This window comes from Enhydra lutris, unplaced genomic scaffold, assembly GCF_002288905.1.
Source record: "Enhydra lutris kenyoni isolate GAN:26980312 unplaced genomic scaffold, ASM228890v2 scaffoldscaffold16, whole genome shotgun sequence".
NCBI classification, from domain to species: domain Eukaryota; kingdom Metazoa; phylum Chordata; class Mammalia; order Carnivora; family Mustelidae; genus Enhydra; species Enhydra lutris.
In genome coordinates this window covers 7,865,970-7,886,964 of record NW_019154100.1, presented here as the reverse complement: position 1 = coordinate 7,886,964, position 20,995 = coordinate 7,865,970, and the positions used below count along the sequence as shown (strand labels likewise).

The following is a 20,995-nucleotide window of genomic DNA, read 5'->3' as shown; positions in this document are numbered from 1 at the left end:
TTGTGCAGGTTTTTGTTGAAAACACGAGTTTTCAACTCCTTTGAGTAAATATCAAGGAGTACAATTGTTGGATCTTATGTTAAGAGTTTGTTTAGTTTTATAAGGACCCTCCGAACTGTCTTCCACGGTGGCTATACCATTTTCCATTTCCACCGGCAACAAGTGAGAGTTCCTTTTGCTCCAAATCCTCGCCAGTGTTCGGCATTGTCAGTGTCATGAATAGCGTTTTATTTTGCTGATCCATTTCTTCTCTTCCTCATGGTTTTGAATTCTTCAAGAATTCCTTCATATTCTTGCTGGCTCTCTGGCCTGTCTCACTAACAGATGACTTTCCGCTTCTTTTCATCATCAGCCCCAGCTAATTAGTGCAGGTAGCTCAATTTTGTTTTGTTTTGGTTTTCATTTAATTATTAAGAGAGGAAGTTTGGGGCGCCTGGGTGGCTCAGTGGGTTAAGCCTCTGCCTGCTGCTCATCTCATGATCTCAGGGTCCTGGGATTGAACCCTGCATTGGGCTCTCTGCTCAGCGGGGAGCCAGCTTCCCCCTCTGTCTCTCTCTGCCTGCTTATGATCTGTCTGTCAAATAAATAAAATCTTTAAAAAAAAAAAAAAAAGGAAGTTTGATTGGCAAGTGTCAGCTTTGTATGCCAGGCTATAGATCAGCCTTGAGTCATGACCCCGCCCAGATATTAATAACTTTGCTTAACAAAATCATTTGTTTCAGCCATCTGTGAACTCATTCAAATACATCTTGTGCTTGAATTCTGCAAGTATCCCCTGAATAATAATGTATGTACTTTTGTTATAAAATACACCTAAAGGCATATTCTTCATGATTAAGCTTGAAATCCCTTGAGGTTTCACACCAAGTCATATAAAACCAGGGAGAAAATTTCTTCATGTAATGAAGACATATGCTCTGATACTCGGCTGGTGAGTCAGATTGCCTGAAGTGGATAAGTCCTACTTCTGTGATCTTTCTCTTCTCAGAGTTTTCTGTGGAGATGTGGTCTCACGTGTAGATTTCTTGAGGCAAAATTGTTATTTATATGTGTGTAGATGTCTGTGCACATATCCTACTTATAAATATAGAATGATGTGAAGCTCAGTCACTAAGTTCAGTTTCTGTGAGGTTGCTCCTATGTTACATGTCAAATAGACAGAATTTATTATGCATTGTAGTGAAGCTGTGGAAGTAAGGTTATTTTTTTTTAATTTTTTTAATGCTTGCACCTTTATAGTTAATTTGTTTAATGAAAGTCTAATGGTTAGTTACATTGTTTTCAGATGGTGTCATTGTTATTATTTGGAATATTCTCTGGGAACTTTTTCTGCATGCCCCCCCCAGATTTAAGCCCATATTGTATTCTAGTCTTCTCCCTCCCTCCCTTCCTCATTTGTCAATGGCAATTTCTAGTTTGATAGATGACTTCCAATAGGATTGTAGTGGATTAAATTATTTTTACTTACATAAGCTTCACATTATTTACTTTTCATTCATTTCCATATATTTACAAACTTAAAATTGTACCAAACACGTATTTTAGCCAACATTTTCTATATTTCAACATGTATTATAATTGTGCTTTTTTTATTATGGAAAAATAGCCATATTCAAGCTAAGGTAGAAAACAAAGCAAAAGAAACTGACCATAATTCTTCAATTCTCATAGTGTAAGTTTTTTTTAATTTCTACATATGCTTCATCCCTCTCTGCCACTCTGTTGACTCCAAGGCCTAGAGACTATATCAGGTAATGTGTACAAACTGGTAGTTTGTCATGTCTGGTCTGTCTTCACCACTTAAGGAGCTTTTCCTTTATAACTTGGTGCTGTTGGCTCCTTGCATCCTGGGGAGTGTGGGTAAATGTTGCCAGCCCTGAGACATCCACTAATGCTGAGAACAGGACCGACGTCTCACTGTTATGTCCGCATGCCTAGCATTGTGTCTGATATATGGGAGAGGCTTAAAAACATTTATTGAATGAATAAATGCTTGATTAAAAGGTGTTGGTAATGAGGGCAGTAAATGTAGGGTACTGATTTGATGTACTGAGTTGCTGTTAACTTCAATACAGATAGACATGAAAAAGGCAGTAGTAATTCCAGGGATCAGAGTGTAAAGGAAATGATGGACTTGAGGGAATGGCTGTAACATGCCCAAGACTATAGATACATATCCAGGTTGTTCTTTTTCCTTTCTACTAAGATCTTAAGTTTTTAAGATTTTATTTATTTGTCAGAGAGAGAGTGAGAGCACAAACAGGTGGAGTGGCATGAAGAGGGAGAGGGAGAAGCAGGCTCCCCACTGGAGCAGGGAGCCTGATGCGGGACTCGATCCCAGAACCCTGGGATCATGACCAGAACCCATGCTTAACCGACCGAGCTACCCAGGCGTCCTTATCCAGGATGTTTTGTAAGAAATGTTTTCTGTCCCTCAGTAAAAGAACTAACCATTAAAAAGGTTCTGTTTATTTAATTTGGCTTTATTCCAGTCCCCAAAATACACAGAACCATAGGAGCAGGATGAATATAAAACACTTAAAATACCTGGGGTACTTGATACAGCTTATTTATTATTGCTTATGTTGTTAGAAAAGATTTTATTGAATGATTAATGTATGAAGTTATCATGTCAGAATCATGAAGGAGTCATGCAAAAGAGTGGCTTTATTATTTTTTTTAAGATTTTATTTATTTATTTGAGAGAGAGAGTAAGAAAGAGGATGAGAGGGGAGGAGGTCAGAGGGAGGAGCAGACTCCCCATGGAGCTGGGAACCCGATGTGGGACCTGATCCTGGGACTCTGGGTTCATGACCTGAGCCGATGGCAGTTGCCCAGCCAACTGAGCCATCCAGGTGCCCCGAAAGAGTGGTTTTAAAACAAAAGAGACCAACAGAGAGCTCGTACTACACACCTGTTAGAATGGCTGAATTTTGAACCACTGACAGCATGCAAGTGAGTGTGTGAAGCAACAGGAACTCTGAGCCGTTGCCGGTGGAAATGCAGAATGGTACAGCTACTTCGGAACTTAGTTTTGAGGTTTCTTACAAAAGTAAACTGTAAGATCTGGTGATTGCAGTCCTTGGTTTATTCCCGGAGGAGTTGAAAACTTACGTGTTCAACAAAAACCTGTACAAAGGATACTTATAACAGCTTTATTCATAGCTACCAGCTACCAAAACTTGGAGGAAACTAAGATGTCCCTCAGTAGATGAACAGATAAATAAATCTTGGTATAGCCAGACAAAGGGATATTATTGAGTCTAAAAGGAAATGCGGTATGGAGGCACGGAGAGACTTGGAAGAACCTTAAATGCATATTAGTAAGTGAAAGAAGCCAACGGGAAGGGCCATGTACTGTATGATTGCAGCATAGAATCCAGAAGAGAGAAGACATTCTGGAAAAGGGCAAACTATGGAGAGAGTAAAAAGATCAGTGGTTGCTAGGGGTGGACGAGAGGCAGAGAAATGCACAGAGTGCAGAGGATTTTTAGGGCAGTGAACGTAACTCTGATATTGTCATGGTGGATATATGTCATTATACATTTGTCCAAACCGATAGAATGTACCAAGAATGAACCGTAAGATGGACTGTGGACTTCGGGTGGTCGTGATGTGTCAGTGTGGGTTCTTCAGTTCTAAGAAACACAGCACCCCGGTGGGGGTGATGATAGTGGGGAGGTTCGCATGTGTGGGGGCAAGAGGTAGGTGGGAAATGCTTTTGTAAACCTGAAACAACTCTAAAAAATAGAAGAGCCAGTAAGTAGCAAAAAATGTTAACCATGACAGTCTCTTAAGTTGGAGGTTTCAGGGAAGCCCGTGGGGTAGCTTGGTCATCACAGTGTGGCCAGAAAGTCTTCTGGGGCTGGGACTCGGGCAGCAGGCTGGAAAGAGGAATCTGCTGCCTGGCTGCTTCCGGGGGAGCTCGTGCTCCAGATTTGAGCTGGACTTGGAGCACGAAGAACAGAGGTGTCTGATGGCACCCAGTTTATCAGGATGGCCTACCTTCTGCATCAGGGGAAAGTCCAGCTCGTAAGAGGTCCTGAGCCAGCCAGATGTCTCTCTTCTGTTTCCTCCCTTTTCCTTCTGTGGCAAAGTCTCAATCTTGTTTGACTCAACGTGGTTCAAGCACTGGGCCATCCTTCTGGTTATCTAATAAATGGGGGAGGGGTTTGTTATGATGTGAAAATACAAAGAAAGATTGGGCTACAGCTTTTATACAGTTAAGGTACTTTAGACATTGAAGGTCTGTAAATCATTACATGATTCTGGTAGTAGTAGTCAAAATAGACATGGATCACAGACACAGCCCAAATGGGAACATTTTTGACAGGTCTGTAACTTAATTGCTTTTTAATGTCAGTCAAACGGATTCCACTTTGGTTTCTTGGCCAGGCTTCTATAGGCCTATTAAAATCCTATGAAGTTGAAAATATGATACTTGATACTTGTAAAATGTGTAAACAGCATAGCCTTTTTGCCATGTAGTTAAGAAGTTAAGAATAGGAAATTTCAGTTTGGTGTCTCTCGAAAACAGTTAAGTGGTGAGACTCCAGTTCTCTTACAATTTCCTAATAGTCTAGTTCCAGAGTTTTTACTAAACAGCGTCATTTACACATCACATCCAAGGAGGCAACCCTGTACTGTTTCACGGTCCGAGGCTGCATGTAGTCAGATAGCCCAGCTGGTTTGCTAGGGCTGCCGTAACAAAATGCCACCTACTACACAGTTGAAGTCACAGAAGTTTATTTTCTCAGACTTAGGAAAGCCAGGAGCCCAAGAGCAGGGTGCCTGGGTTTCCTTCTGCAGCGTGTGTTCTTCGCTTGCGGACGGCCATCTCTTTGTTGTGTCTTCACATGTCGGCCCTCGGTCTGTGTGAGGCCCATGTTTTCATCACCTTTAAAGACTCCGGTCATACAAAATGAGGGCCCATCCACATGACCTCATTGTACCTTAATTGCCTCTCTAATGTCGCTGTTTTCAAATACAGTCACAACCCGAGGGTGTAGGGTTAGGTCTCCAACATAGGAATTTTTGAGGGATGCCATTGAGCCTATAACACGAGGAGTTCAGCTAAAGGTTCTTTTCTCAACTTGCAGCAAGGACTCGGCTTCTCAATTGTAGCTGAGCAATGATGTCTCCTGTGGCCACTGGGTCCAGCACTGTCCCTTCAAAGCTCGATAGAGGGTGAGGGACTTCTTGGCTCATGCCCCCTCACGTTTGCTAGCTTCTTTGTGAGATTGTTGAATTCCTATCTTTGGTATTGCCACATACCTGACTCCCGTCAGCTACTGTATTTTAATTCATTCATCCACCACTATTTGCTGAATATTTTTTTATACCTTTTTTTTTTTTTTTAAGTAAGCTTTATGCCCAATGTTTGACACTCGAACTCAGGACCCTGAGATCGAAAGTCATGAGCTTCACTGACAGAGCCAGCCAGGTACCTCCCTGTGATATATTTTTTTTCTTTTTTGAGAGAGGGTGGGGGGGGGTGGTGAGGAAGGGGGCAGACTCCCCACTGAGCACGGAGCCCGATGCAAGGCTCAATCTCATGAGCCCGAGATTATGACCTGAGCCGAACTCAAGAGTCAGACACTTAACCAACTGAGCTGCCCAGGTGCCCCCGCTGTGATCTTTATACATGATGATAATACCTGTACTACATACAAATTATTTTCATGTCTCCATGTAACATTGAGTTAGTAAGAGACTAAATAGAAAATATCTCGGAGCTTAGATTTCTTAAGCAGTCTTTGTTTTTCAGGGTGCCTGGGTGTCTCAGTCAGTTAAGCATCTGCCTTCAACTCAGGTCTGACACTGAGTCCCACGTGCGGCTCCCTGTTCAGAGGAGAGCCTGCGTCTCCCTCTCGCTCTGCGCCTCCCCTCTGTGTGTGCTTGCTCTCTCTCTCTCTCAAATAAATGAAATATTAAAAAAAAAACAACTTTGTTTTTCAGTTTCTCTAAATATCAGATACTGTCATCACTTGAGCATTCATTTTATATGAAGTGTGCATCATTGGACATTTACTAGTGTAGACCTTTTTTATAGTTATAATTTAATTTGTATCCAAATAATCAAAATAATGTATTTGGGTGTTAGTTTAAAAAAGCCATATTCCATAACTTCATATTAATCTATTTTTGACACATGTAAGCACACATTTTAGAATGTCAGTGTGCAATTAGATATTCTTAGCACATGTCATTTGTGAAAAGCACTTTAAATCTAAGTACATTCAATTGAGCATAATTAAAATATCAAGATACACATTCTTCATATACATTTTGCCACTTAATTTTTTAAGTAGCTATAAGTATCTACCATGTGAATTAAAATTAAAGGGAGGTGATTAAATACAGTTATATTTAATGCTTTTAGTTTAAAATATAGCAGGAATTATGCTATGTTAAAAAAAAATACACTGCTGTGTTTTCTGTGGACAGCAGATTGATGACAGGATTTATTTATTTTTTTTTAATGCACGACTGTTAATAGTTTCTGAATATTCTCAAGACTGTTGCCCAGAATGGTTTGAGGGGTGTAGATCATATGAAAGCATGCTTTTTCATCTTGTGAGTTCTTTTGGCTTGACTCCCCAGGTCCCAGGAAAGAATGGTCAGGGACACCATCCAGGTTAGGAAAGAAGCTTTGGAGAAGGGCTTGTTTAGTTCCTAACAGGTGAAAGAAAATGGGTCCTGGAGAAGTATGAACCGGCGGAGCTCCTAAACCAGTCCTTTAGATGATGTATTAAAGCTATAGCTCTCTTCCGTAGCCTAATGATCAGCAGATAGCCTTGACAACTCATTCTAAGGCATGTGACTTTAAAACCTACTTGTTCACCATTATTGGACCTAAACTATGGTAGTTTGACTTTAGTGTGAGGTCACTGTCCTTAGGGCCCTAGGGTATGTTGCCTTTCTATTTGATTTTTCAAAATTCTGTTTTTAAAAAGTAGATTCACCCCTTCCCACAATAAAATTACCTGTGTGACATCAGAAGTGTCAACAGTGAGCTTCATCATTACATAACATGGCAAGAGAAATTTGGGTGACAGAATTGTGAGAAAGAAGAAGAAATCAAGCTTACAGTAGTCTCTGGTCAATGAGCAAAAGCTGGGACGGGAGCCACATTTTAGGTTCTTTGCAGTCTCTAGCCCATTTCAGAGAGGCGGGTATTGGAAAAACCCTGTGATTTTACTTCGAGCCACGAGGAGCATGTCACATGAAAAATTAGAGCATTTGGAAATAACGATGCTTTGTGTCGAGAGAGCCCTGTCCATTTGGGAGGCTTGGTGCTTGGGCTTCACGCTGACATAGTTGCAGCTTGCTCAGTCCCGTGTCCCTTTCGGGTTGCTCTCAGCCCTCCGGATGCACAGGTGAACTGATGAAGATCGTGCATTGTAGTCAGGGATCACAGCCACTCCAGCTCTCCCGGAGACGTGGACTTTGATTCGTGTTTGGTAGCAGAATGGGACGTCCAGCATTGACTTGGGACAGCTTTAAAGGTCCAAAGCAGTAGAAGTTGATCTTGGATGGAATGGGCATTTGTGAGGCTTTGCAGAAACCAGTTCCCCCAAGAGAGTGGGGGAGACACTGTGCTAGTTAGCTACCATGGCTGCTTTACCAGCTCTTTCCTGCAGCAGGACAGGACAAGCCTTTTCTCAGTAACAGAAGTATTTCAGAATTAGAAGTACCCAAGTTTTGTTGAATGTGAGCTTGGATTTAACTGATAAAGTTAAATGAATTTAAATAAAAACTCTCCCGTTATGTTGAGCACCTCTCTATCACCCATCACTAGGAGAGGTTCCCCCCCCCCCCAAACTGTTTTACTCGAGATTACTACTTCCTAGAATGCTCAGTATCACGGTGCTTTCCTCAAAAAGAAAGTTTAATTTACAGATTTCTAGGGAAAGACAAAATGGGAGCTCATTGTACTGGCTTTGAGGGCATTTGGTAAGCGAAATTCACCTAAACAGTATTTGTTAATGGTGATCAGTACCGCTGATTGAGTAGCATGCTAAGCACTGGGATACGTGCTTTATGTGCATGCTTTCATTTCATCTTTACATAATCCTATAAATAACTTCTAGAACGTGTGCTCCATAGGGGTGGGGGCTCTTCTTAGTTCTGTGCACTCTTACACAGCTGCTATAGAGTGGGCACACAATTTCTTTTAAAAAAATTGCTACAGAATATTTTGTCATACTGACACTGGTATTCACTACAGTGCATTGGGCAGTGCAGTGTTCTTGCTCAGTACCTGGTAACAGCCCGGGGAAGAGTCCCCATCTCACTGAACTGACTCATTCCTCACCTGCAGGTCCTGTGCACTCAGTGGGCTAAGGTTTCAGGGAACCCACTGTGGTGCCTCCCGTGGCTCTGGGTCCCCTCGGGCAGGTGCACATCACAGCCCTAACCAGCACATGGGCACACCGCAGCCTACTGTGTCTCCGTCTGTCGGAGTTGAGGCGGGGAATGCGTGAGCCATTGCCCTGGACTCGTCTTCAGAAGTCATTAGCTACCTTGCTGACCTGTCTGTGTTGCACATGGGACAAAGCTCACCATAACTTCTGGAGAGCCAGGACGTTGTGTTTACTGTTGATTCTCAGAGGTGGTTTGTTTTTATGTTTGGTTTATGCTTCAGAACTTTCATCATCTCTGTTTGCTGAATCCTGACCCATTGGATTATATTTTTCTATATCTGTGGAGCAGAAGGAGTAGGGAAAATCCCAGTTTCACACCCTGCTTTCCTCTCCTCCCCTACCCAGAACCCATATGCTGTCTTGTATAAGTGTAACATAACCATCCCCAGTTCTGTTTTATCCTCCTTTTCTCCTTAATTACACTAAATACATTTGCATTCTACCTTGCTTGCTACCAAATATGATACCACCTGTCCCTTTCCCTTCCCTTAAAAATGTGGATTATAGGGGCACCTGGGTGGCTCAGTTGTTAAGCGGCTGCCTTTGGCTCAGGTCATGATCCCAGGGTCCTGGGATCGAGTCCCGCATCAGACTCCCTGCTCAACGGGAAGCCTGTTTCTCCTTCTCCCACTCCCCCTGCTTGTGTTCCCTCTCTTGCTGTGTTTCTCTCTGTCAAATAAATAAATAAAATCTTAAAAAAAAAAAAAAAAGTGGATTATACAAACTCTAATTCCCCAGCGTCCATTTTCCCATCTTCCTGGTCACAGATCACACCGTATGCCGCACCTCGCCTCCCTGTGCCGGCAGGCATTGCTGCCATTCCACTGTTGGCTTCTCCCCTCTGGAAGTCCCTTTCTTGACTTCTGTGCCTGGACTGCTGTACCCTGTGGTTTGTGGCAGAGGCTTCACATCACTTCTTAGGTTTCCACTCTTGGTGTTTTATCTCCCTGTAGCCCATGTAAGCTCCTGCCTTTGGTTAGCACAGATGTGGGGTAACACTCTCATCTGTCTCCATCCCTGTTCCCAGCACACCTTTCCATTGCCTTCTGGAAGTGTCCCCTGCCCTTATGTCCCTATGTTCCTGTTACACAGATGTAAAACGCTGGGTCCTTTCTTTGCTCCTACACACTCCTTTGGCCCCACATTCAGCAGCCAGGCCCGGTGCTCTCTACTACATCCGTTACTCACGCAACCCCCACCCCCTACCTGATCAGTGCAGTTCTGATTCTGGCCTTTTTTAATCTCCCACCTAGTCTGCTAAAACCCTAATTGTCAGCCCTGCCTCAGGGCTCTCCTTCCCCCCAAACCCTCTCCCTTCTGCCATCCAATCGTCTTTCTGAGACACAGATATTACTTGCCATGAACTCTCCAGCTCCCAGACTTTACTCCAGACCTGCTCTCCTCCCGGCACACATGCAGTGGAAGGTGCTGTCTGCAGGATGGAGCCCGAGTCTTCAGCGTCACATTCGAGACCTCCCATGATTTGGCGCCCGTGGCCTTATTTTCATTGTCTGTCTCCTAGCCCCGCAGGCGCCATGTGAGTGGCTGGCTGGTTCTGTGAGCTGCCAGGACATGCGGTGCTCCATGGCGTGAGGGCACGCCCGCCTCCAGCAGGTGTGCTCTGCGTCCAGGCTCCCCCTTCCCAGCTTTGCGATCTCCGGCATGTTACATGAGCTCCTTCAGCCTTCTGGTCTCGCTTTGTTCTCTTATAAAACTGGAAGAGTATTACCCACCTTCTGTGATGAGGACCGAAAGGGAAGATTTTTACAGCGCTCTTGGCATAGTGCCTGGTACATAGTAAGCACCCAAATAAATGCCAGTGGGTGAAAATGTTGATCTCACCGTAGTGATCACTCTTACTAAGATTTCGCTTGGACAGGTATGGTGTGAGTCTCCGTACCCTGTGAGTGTGGCAGGCCCCCGTCACCGTGCCTTTGTGCCATTTTCCACCTGGATTAGCTAAATTCGAATTGCACGCAGTTGCCAGCTGATGTGTTATTTTCTTACATGCCTTCCCGCCTCCCCACATTATCCTAGCCAGCAGAAATCTTGCCCTCCTTCAGATTGCCATGGCAATTTGTCTGGACCTTACCTCTTGTATATTATAATTACCTTTCTTCCCATGTGCTGTTTTTTTCTCCTCATAAGGCATGTATTTATGGGGCCCAGTCGAAAATCCTCTGCGTGCTGGCTGCATAGCCCCGCTTAAGTGCTGTATTGGCTTGCTCGCGCTGCTGTAACAGAATACCACAGCCTGGGTGACTTAAACAACATGAATTCATTTTCTCGCCTCCCTGGAGGCTGGAAGTCCAAGCTGGTGTCGGCAGGGTTGGTTTCTTCTGAGGCCTCTCTCTGGCTCGATGATGGCTGCCTTCTCTCTGTGTGCTCACGTGGTCTTTTCCGTGTGCACGTTTGTGTCCGTATCTCAGTTGGCTCTTACGGTACATAGCAGGGCAGCAGTTACGTTGGAGTAGGACCCACTCATACGACCTCTTCTTCCCGTAGCTGCCTTTGGAAAGGGCCTGTCTCTAAATACAGTCACCCTCTGAGGTGCTGAGGGTTAGGACTCACTTCAGTCTACGAATTTTTTTGGACACAGTTCAGCCCATAACAGTTCCTTTAATGTTTTATGCCTCAATTTTCTCTTCTGTAAAATCTAGAAGAAAGACCTCTGGGAGGGCTGGAGATAGGTAATCCATGCAGAGCAATACCCCAGTGGCCAGTAAGGGGTGCTTCATTAATATTTATTCCTTCACTCTTACTTCAAGCTCCTTGAGAACAGGCATGCTTTCTCACTCACCTCATGTCCTTAGAGTTCCTAGGACAAACTCTGAGTACGATTACTTATGAATATGTGGTGAATCTATATGATGTGAGTGAAAGCATGATCAGGTAGCAGAGGTGAGTCTGCCGTGAGTGTGTGTTTGTCTTTAGACGGATGCAGAGGCTGGGTAGCAGCTACGATTCCGGCAAGAAGGAGCACACCAGGAGACCTGTAGATGAGTCTGTGTGCCCACGGTAAAGACGACATACCACACAGAGCCAGTCCTAGTGTCGAAGGTCTTCGCCCGTTCTACTTGCCCAGACTCCAGAAAGTCACAGGGAAGTGATCTTGACACAGTTCCACACGCACACACAGGATGTCTTCACCCAGCCAGGTCTTCTCTCCAGTGATGGGGGACACCAAGCCGGCACACACAATAGGTGTTCCTGTTAGCAGCTCATGGAGCCTGCTGTCTTTGATCTCCCAGAGGAGGCACAGGGGTAAGGCACTGTGAACGGACAACAGGCTGGGAGTCGGGACAGCCACAGCCAGCGTCCCGCTCAGTGGTCATATCGTGGCGATGCCTAGACACTGTGCATCTGGTGATAAGCCTCGTCTCTCGGTGCCTCGGGGTCTCCCGTTTCCCTCTAGCTTGACTCCAAAGGACCGATTCATCTTCGGAACCTTTATAATGTGCCACTTTGAATCCGTCTGCTCTTTCTTTCTGAGCCCACCCGAGGCAAGGAGCCCATCCTTTTTTCTCGGTATCCCTGCCCTCTCTTCCCACTGTGTCTGTTCCCTGCAGCTGTCTGAAGTGGATCTGACTTTTGCATTGTCCTTAGTGATTAGAATTCACTCTGCTGTGCTCAGAGAATCTATCTATTGATTGGCTTGGAGTCAGGGCATGGAGTATTAAGTTCTTATTTTGTATATAAGGTGAACTTTGACAAGTGTTTGTATAGATGGAAGAGAACAAGTAAGAGAGCAATTCTGTACCTAAGAATTGTACCTTTACTAATGGCACCACTTGGATCTGTAGAAGTTTGTTGTGAGGTCACACGTAAAACATAAAAGTTGCTTTCTGAAAGAAAGTGGAAAACCGGCATTAGAAATCCCAGCTGTAGGGAGGCCTGTCTAGCGGCCTCTCAGCATTCAGAGGGATCTGGAGGTGAAGCAGTGAGGTCAGGCGATCATCAGCTCTCACTGCACATCTTACTCATGCAGGAGCAGTTTGTAAAAGGGTGGTTGCGGAATTTCTTATTTGTCTGGAGTAGGATTTAGAAGTCACTGCTTTTCAGAGCTCTTAAAGTGACTAATATGCAGCTGGAGAGGAGAACCGTCCCTCTAGGAGATTGGAAAAGAATCAGGTTTGGAGTCACAGTCCCAAGTACTGTGCTGGCTGCAGTCTGTTCGCCATCTCTTTGGGCCTCCTTTGAGGTGAGGTGGTTTGACTCAAAGGGACGAGGGGGGTGGGGTTGGTCCTCCCAGGGGATGCTCCGCCTGCAGGCCGTGTGTGCTGCATCTGCTTTGCGATTGTTCCTGTGCTGTTCTTTGAGATCAGTGTATGCAGACTGCTTTCCCTTCTGCCTTTGATAGAGATGCTCTTGCCCACTTCTGAGCTTTTAAAAATCAGTCTCAGACTAATTCCAACTCCCCAAATCTTTCTCAGCAGTTCTGCGCCCATGCATGATTTCAAAATAAGTTTTTATTCATTTCTGCAACTCAAGAGCTTGGATCAAGAAGCACAAACCTAATCCTCACTGTGCCATTGGTGCTGTTACTAAACCGGGTCCGTCTCCTCATTTCCTTCTGCCGACCTTAACTCCTGTCGTGTCGTGTGCAACGGTGCAGGTGCAACCCCACAGAATCCTGAAGGGCTGTAGACAGGCTGTGGGTTGGCCCTGCCATCTCCTTGCAGGTCACAGCAGTGTGGGAGCAAAGCATGGCTCTTCTAAGCCAAAGAGAAGAGGGAGCCTAGTGTCTGTGCAGACCAGAAGAACACATCAGCCTCCGGGCATGTCGCCTCACGCTCTTCTTCCCACTTTACGAGGGCCTTTCGATGCTTGTGTTCTAGGTTTTTTTTTTACCAGAGTTGTTTGGCCCATCTTCTGAGAGTCACCTAGGAGAGCCGGAGGGGGTGGGTAAAACAAGCCAGTGAGAAGGACTGGTCCGTGTGGCAGTCGAGACACCGGGCAATACCGCTCGCTGCCTTGGGAGCGGTTGTAATGTGGGCAGAGAGTGGAAAGCGTGGTCTGTTGTTAACAACAAGTGTGTATTGATTAAGGGATCAAGTTAGTAAAGGTGGAAAAGCAATTTGATTTATAGAGAATTAATGGGTGAACAGATTACTTTGGTTTTTTTTTTTGACTAATGTTGCTCTGTATATCAGGTAAGTTACGTAGAGGCATTTGTTTTTCTTTGTAGAGGTAATACATGATCTGTGTAGAAGAAATACAAAATAGAGCAGAAAAGAAAATAAACCACTTGTATCCTACCACGTCAAAAGCACTGCACTGGTGTGTTCTGTACACGGTGGTAAGGGATAACGGGGACAGCTGGACACGCATTTCAATAGGGTTTTTACTTCCCAGGATGTATGTTGAACATTTTCCACAGTATTTTTATTGGCAGGCATATAGTACTCACTGCATGACATACTCAAATTCATTTAATTCATCCCCGGTCATTGGATACGTACGTTATCTCATTTTTGTTTCCAAGTAGTTATACTTCCAAGATCATCTTTGCAGCCACTGTTGGTTAGTACCGGCCCTTTGGTGAGGACGCATGCATTGGTTAATGATGTCAGGGAATCTAGCCAGAAGAAGTTTTGTGTCCTGTGAGTCCACATCGTGCTTGTTACCGTGATGGTCCCGACTGAGCTGTGAAATAGCAGCATCACGGCGGTGGTGGCGTCACTCTGTGGTAACGTCACTGTGCACTCAGGATTCTGAACTATACCCTGCGTCAGCCTGAGTGTGGATGAAATAAAAATTTCATGTATGTGTGACAAGGAATAACAAGTTGAAGTACAGTGGGAAAGAATGTAATTGCTTATAATAAATATAGGCTTAGGTTTGAAATAACTAGCTTGAAATTTCCCTTATAATACACTTTAAAGATTTCCACCGATGGTCACAGGGTGGGGCACCCAGCCACTGCTGGAATGAAATAACACACATTGCTCAAAGTTTGGGCCATAATTGATTTAATGCATATTTTTACTACTTGGACATTTATCTTCTGTGAAAAGAGCAATCTTACACAGGTAATACATAAATAAAATTATAAGAATATGCGACTCCATAAAAGGGTGTTTGATGATGGACCTGATTTTTTAAGAGAAGAAAAAAAGCTTTCATCTACGTTTACATGTTCTCTGGCAATTCTTGAGTCATTGCCAGAGTCAGGAGGTCCATCATGGGAGAACCTGTGTCCGCCCTGTCTCCTCCTTTTCTGACAAGCAGGTTAGTGTGTCTTGATTTGGATACTCTTTGATTTTCATTCTCTTGTTGCCTTTGTGCCCTTGGCTTTGAGCCCTGTGATGGCTGCTGCTTGTGCTTCAGGGAATCTTTGTCATTTCCACGTGAAGACACCGGTGAGGCCAGGAGACATCGGTCTCTGGTTATTTCCTTCTTTCAACCTCTGAGTGAGGGAAATAGGACCTCAGTACCCAAAGTCTCGTTGGCAATAGCTGTATTTTTGATTCAGACTCGTCACTGTCTTAATTGTGAAACTATAGACTCTTGATGATAGAATATTCTACACTCTGTGGAGGGTAATTCCTCCACTCTTCCTAACCAATCTTACCCTTACCCTTCTTTGGTCCTAAATCTTTACTTTTTCTCTCTTTTAGGCAGGAGGCTCCCAGGTGATTTTCACAAATCCTTTGGAAATCGTCAAGATCCGTTTGCAAGTGGCTGGAGAGATCACCACTGGTCCCCGCGTCAGTGCCCTGTCTGTTGTAAGGGACCTGGGCTTCTTTGGGATCTACAAGGTAACTTCCCTTCTAGTCAATTATTAGGTTCCGTGCTCATCTTCTAAATTAGCAAATGGGGCAAACTATGTAACAAGTAAACTTCTCCTTGGCGTGAAATTGATTCCTCACATTTTGGTACCTGGAGAAGACGTTCCGCTGGGGCCCATAGGGCACCTTCATGCCCGCTGTCAAAAAGCCAGCCTCAAAATACACTGATCATGGTTGACTGTGAGGTGAATGGTGCCCAGCTGCGTAGCTCCTTACAGCAACAATGGCTGGAACTTTATTTGGTTTTGTTACTGGTGCAAAACCCTAGTTCCCAGCACTGCCCTCTATGAAGGATAGATGGAAGGATCACAGGGTGCCGTTTCTTGGAAGACAGGCTGAGCGCTCCAGGAAAAGCCTGTACCAGATGGGGAATTTATTTCCTGATCCTGTACATTCCGGCCCTGTCCGTATGTATTTTTCATTTAGAAAACAGTTTTTTGGAATAATTACAAAAACTGGGCTTTCAGAAAATTCTTGATATTTGTTATTCACAATCCTCTACCAAAAAGTTGAATTGGAATCTATTAGAATTAGCTCCATATATGCGCAGCTCTAAGGCTTTATCAAACATAAGGTGTTTACCATTTTTCAGTAAGAAGGTTTAAAAAATGTCTTCCATGGCCAACTTGACTAAGTAAAGCTTCAGGAATAAGTAAACCCGAAGTGAGATGTTTACATAAAATGGTTGTCATTTATTTCCCCATAAATATACAAAATCCCATCATATAAAATTGGTATTACTCTTTTCTGTACATAATGTATCAAGAAATATTCTGTGCAAACTCTTTGTAAGAATTTTGAATCAGTGTTTTAATCACCGCTTTTTGAATCAGCCATTCATGTGGTCTCACGGAGGGCATCGTGTTCATTTGTATCCCACGCTGGCAAGGTGAAGCACTTTTGGGCTCTGTGTGCACTATCATCCCTGGAAGTTTTATCCCACAGACACAAAACATTAAGACAATTGTTTCTTTTCTCCTCTTCCGGTTCATCCTTAATGGACATGCCTGGTCCCGTAGTGTAACAACCGATACTGCTTTTGAGAGTGACCGTCCAGTGCCTGGTTTTGATTGACATCCAGCACAGCATTTGTGACATCCTACTCCCAGGAAGAGTTTTTCACCCTTTTTTAAAAACTCAAGTTTTGCAGGTGATCTTGGGAGGCATCCAGTGTTAGTAACAGCTGACGTTTCGAGCAAATTTGCCCTTCCCCGAATGCTACTCTGTACTTCTCAGGGTGAAGGGATTGGGAAAGTACCCCCTGATCCGAGATTTCTTAGAATTAAATATAATGTGACCCCTTCTTTTCTGGGGACCTAGGGGGGAAAACTTGCTTTATATTTAGGCATGTGTGGTGTTTAGGAATAAATATGCCGGTTTTTTTAAGTAGCACTTCAAATGCTCAGTGTGTGATTGTGCCGTGGAGAACACTGTTAGAGCCATTTCATCTACCAAATTATTATCCAGCCGCAAAGGAACTCGTCGCCGTATTGTCACGAAGCATAGCATTGATAAATTTGAAGAAAAATCATCTTTTCTAAATTTTTAGGCTCCTTGCAGACTGTAACACAATGTGGCAGCGCGTCCTTCTGGTCTTTCAGCGGGCTGTCTGGGGGAAAGCACTTAGGCGCTATGGCAATGACTGCTATTGAAATGTCTCGAAAGATAAAATGGTAAAAACTTGTTTGATGACACAGAAACAGAGACTGTTAAACTACCTGCAAATGATACAAGACTGAGAGCGAGCCCTTTCCACCTTCAGAGCATTTCCAAACCGAAATCCCCTCTCCAGCCCCTGGGAAGGAGCAGGGCTCCGGGTTTCGGGTTTCGCAGTTAGGAGGGCAGAGGCTGCTGAGGACGGCATCTGTGCTGACGCTGTGGCTCCGAGGTGGCTTGTTTCCACTTCCGTGCTGCAGTTGCTTTCCTGAAATGAGCAGGACTGCTCAAGTTTGAGCAAGAGACCTCTCCCATATAAAGTTGGTTTAATTACTAGCCCGGCGGTTTAATCTAGTTCAGAGGCATTCCACAGGGCTTGGTGCCTTCTTACAAAACGCTGCTTTTGGTGTAGTGATAATTACCAAGTGAGGTCACTACCACCTTGAGCTTCGGGAAACTTGATTTCTGTGCAAGAGAGTGAGTCGGCAGTCTCATCCTTTCTGCAGGCCATTGGTGTCGTCGGCTGTATTGGTTAAGACCGAGTCTAGACCTCACTCAGCGGAGTTCACCTTTCCGCTCCATCAGCGGGATCCTCCGTTACGGTATCCCACAGGTTTTGTTTCTGGGGACTGGCTCTCCTCCGGCCTCCGCTCACCGTCCCCCAACCCTCCCTGATCAGAAGTCATTTAGCAATTCAAGAGCCGTCCTTGTCCAGGCATCACAGCTTTTGCATTTCTGTATGGTTTAATGTGATTTTGTTTCAGAATAGCGCTTTTCAGTAATAAAGGTTTTTCTGTTTCTCCTCGTCCGTCATTGGGTAGAAAAATGCACCTGACCAGGAGTGGCCTAATACTTTAGAACTTGTATGCGTCCCTGCCAGTGGGTCTTTAAAAAGGGAGAGAGAGAACTGGAGTCCTGGTCTTAGTGCGGACTGGTCATCTTCATTCTCCTGCCCTCGGGTCTTCTGTTTGCTGTCGTTAACATGACAATGTGGGACCCAGGGCGTGCTCTGTGAGTGGCTCTGTCTGTGTGGTTAGGCCTGCTGTTTAACCTCGCCTAAATTGGACTTAACCAGCCTTCCTATTTTTCTACTGAATTGACTTGCAAAATGCCCAGCTATTCTGTGACTTCCCAGTAAATGGTAATTAGAATATTTGCTTTAGAAATACATTTACAACTGAAAAAAAAGTGGCTGTGGTAAACATTTCACATTCCTGAGGTTAGAAATAGTTTAGAGCAGATACAGTGAACTCTGCAAACAAAGCCCCCGCTCTTTTCGTAACATTAAGAGATGGAGTCCCTGTGCAGACTAGGTGAGTGATTGAAGTCAGGGCAGGATAATTAACTGCCCCTGCAGGAGCTACTTGAATATAATGTAGTTGGTTTTGCTGTTTTTTTGGGGGGGGGTTGTTTTTGTTTTTTTTTAACAGAACCTGCAACATACACTACTTTTCTTAAGAATGTATGAGGTCGTATTTCCCTTTCCCTACATAAATTTTGTTTAACTGCATAAACTGCTGGAGCATAAGTAAAATAAATAAAACACATTCTGTCCTGGAAGAGGAGGTGGTACCCATCTTCTGATCCCTCTTCTCTTGGATGGTGCCTTTTCCATAGGAGCCAACAGAGAGCTTTGATAAGGCAATGGATTACACTGTAGGAACAGAAAGAAACCTCATTTCACATTAAATGGGAACATGGCTGATAGAGGCTACAAAGGTGCTTCCTTAAGCAGTAGACCAGTTTATGTCTTTTTCTGAGGACAGTGAGGTCCGTGAGGTCCGTGAGGCACTGACAGTCAGGACAGCAAGCATTGTCGGCAACCGCTTTCAGATTGTTTAATCATGAGTTACGCATCAGCTCTACCCTGGAAGGTGGTTACCACGGGATGTGGGCTGTGCGTCTTACTGTGTTCTAACCAAAAGCGTTTGTCCCACTGCATTCAACAGTGTTCAGATACAGTGTTCACACGCATGCATGTCGTGTATGTCTGTTCGTTCATGGAGTGTACATGAGTGAGCCGCTGGAGCTACTAGCCATAAAATCAGAAAGCAAGTAATGATATATCGGGTACATTCCTATTTTGTCTGCTAGTTGCCTCCAGGAGATGTTGTTTGTGTATTCTAGAAGTTAAAATACAAGTTCACGTTGCAAAAAAATCAAATAATTCAGAAACGCATGTGAGAAAGATTCTCTCTCTACTACTCCCAGTTTCCTCCTCTCTTCAAAGGATAACCACTCTTTGTTACATATCCTTCAGAAACGAAAACCTTTCTGTTTACATCAGTGTTTCTCAATCCTCTCTCCCTCTCTTTTTCTCTCTGTATATCACATATTGGATCAATATCAGTGCTGTGTGTGTGTGTGTGTGTGTGTTTTAATGCAAATAGAGTATTTCTAAATACACAGTATTTCTTTTTTTTTAATTGAACTATAGTTGACACACAATGTTATGTGAGTTTCAAATGCACACAATTTACCTTAAAGTTCTTTCCTCATTTTATATAAGAGCTGTGTAGAATTTTTTCTAGAGTTTTTCTAAGCGGTTTCCTGTTGATAGGTGTTCATGTTGTTTCCAGTTTGGGGGTATTGCCAGCAATGATAAGGTGAACATCACTGAGAGACATTTTGACATACTTTTGTGAGTATATATAAATGATAAGTTCCTAGCAATTAAAATTTTTAGGTCAAGGGGCATGTTCATTGTTTTAGTGTTAATAGATTTTATTAGATTACAACAGTTTAGCAATTTGAGCTTGATAATATAGGAGTACATAAGAATAATTACTCAATTTAGCAGCTTTTAAAAATACCTATTTTGAGGCGCCCGGGTGGCTCAGTGGGTTAAAGCCTCTTCCTTCGGCTCAGGTCATGATCCCAGGGTCCTGGGATCAAGCCCCACATTGGGCTCTCTGCTCAGCAGGGAGCCTGCTCCCCCCGCCCCCACCGCCGCCTGCCTCTCTACTTGTGATCTCTGTCTGTCAAATAAATAAAATCTTAAAAAAAAAAAAACATTTTAAAAAATATCTATTTTTATGAGTTCATGGCCCCACCCGTCGTGCCCTTGGGGACAGTGGTGCAATGCGAATTTTCTAGCACTGAGGGCCACTTCATGGTTTTACAGCCACTCCATTGCTGGTTCTCACCCACTACCTCTCCCACATTTGTCTTTCCTCTGGGCCTCTGAAAGCCTCCTCATGGGCTTAATCACTTTGATTCTTGACTCCCCTAAATCTGTTGTCCCCGGAATTAATCTATTTAAAGTGTAATCAGATTAATCGATTGGGAATGCATTCAACATATTTCTGATGAAAGCTGACTGGTAGGTGAGGAGTCCCTTCCCTGCTCGGGGGTTGGTGGGTAGAAAAAGTCAGCCATCAAGAAAACAAATTTTTGTTTTTGGGGAGGCGGAGGGATGGGCAAAATGGGTGAAGAAGAGGGGAGGCACAGCTTCTAGTTATGGAGCAAATCAGCTGAAGGGATAAAAGACACAGCATAAGGAACTGAGTCAGTGACACTGCAGTAGGGTTGTGTGGTGACTGCTGGTAGCCACACTTAAGGTGAGCTCAGCATAACATACAGAGGCGTTGAATCACTATGTTGTACACCTGGAACTAATGTAATATTGTGTCAGCTCTACTCAAAAAACAAAAAACAAAAACCCAAATCTCTGACATCAGGTGATGCTAAGATCCTTGAAGGAAAAGGAGGCAGGTGAGTGGAGAAGGGCCAAGGCAGGATGGGATTGGGGGGGGGGGGGCATTTTAATAGGGTGATCCATGGAGCCTCTCAGATGAGATGATATTTGAGCAGAAACCAGAGAAAATGAGAAATAAGTGTGCCCTACAGAAACTGTGGTCCCTGATGGAAAACCATCTAGCAGATTCCTGCTGCACTTAGAATAGAGTCCCAGCTCCTTCCCCATGGCCCTATCTTCTCCACCCTCCATTTTGTACCATCCTCTTCTAGCTATACTGGCTGCCTTTCTTTTATTCAGGTATTCCAAGTTCACTCCCTCTGCCTGAAGGTTCTTCCCTTCATTTCTTAGGTCAGCAGAGGCTTGCTCAGAAAAACAGCCAGGTCGCTCACTATCCTAGTGCCATCTTCCAGTTCTGTTCAGGG

The 20,995-nt window shown here is 44.1% G+C and overlaps 1 protein-coding gene across 4 annotated transcripts in view; it reads left to right on the top strand.

The window, feature by feature from the left end:
* Nucleotides 1-20,995, top strand: part of LOC111147285 (solute carrier family 25 member 13) — a 178,547-nt gene that overhangs the window by 130,086 nt on the left and 27,466 nt on the right. For all 4 annotated transcript variants that reach the window (XM_022503244.1, XM_022503243.1, XM_022503246.1 and 1 more), the window contains one exon: nucleotides 15,047-15,187. In XM_022503244.1, coding sequence (XP_022358952.1) covers nucleotides 15,047-15,187 — 141 coding nt within the window. The remainder of the gene's footprint in view (nucleotides 1-15,046; nucleotides 15,188-20,995) is intronic.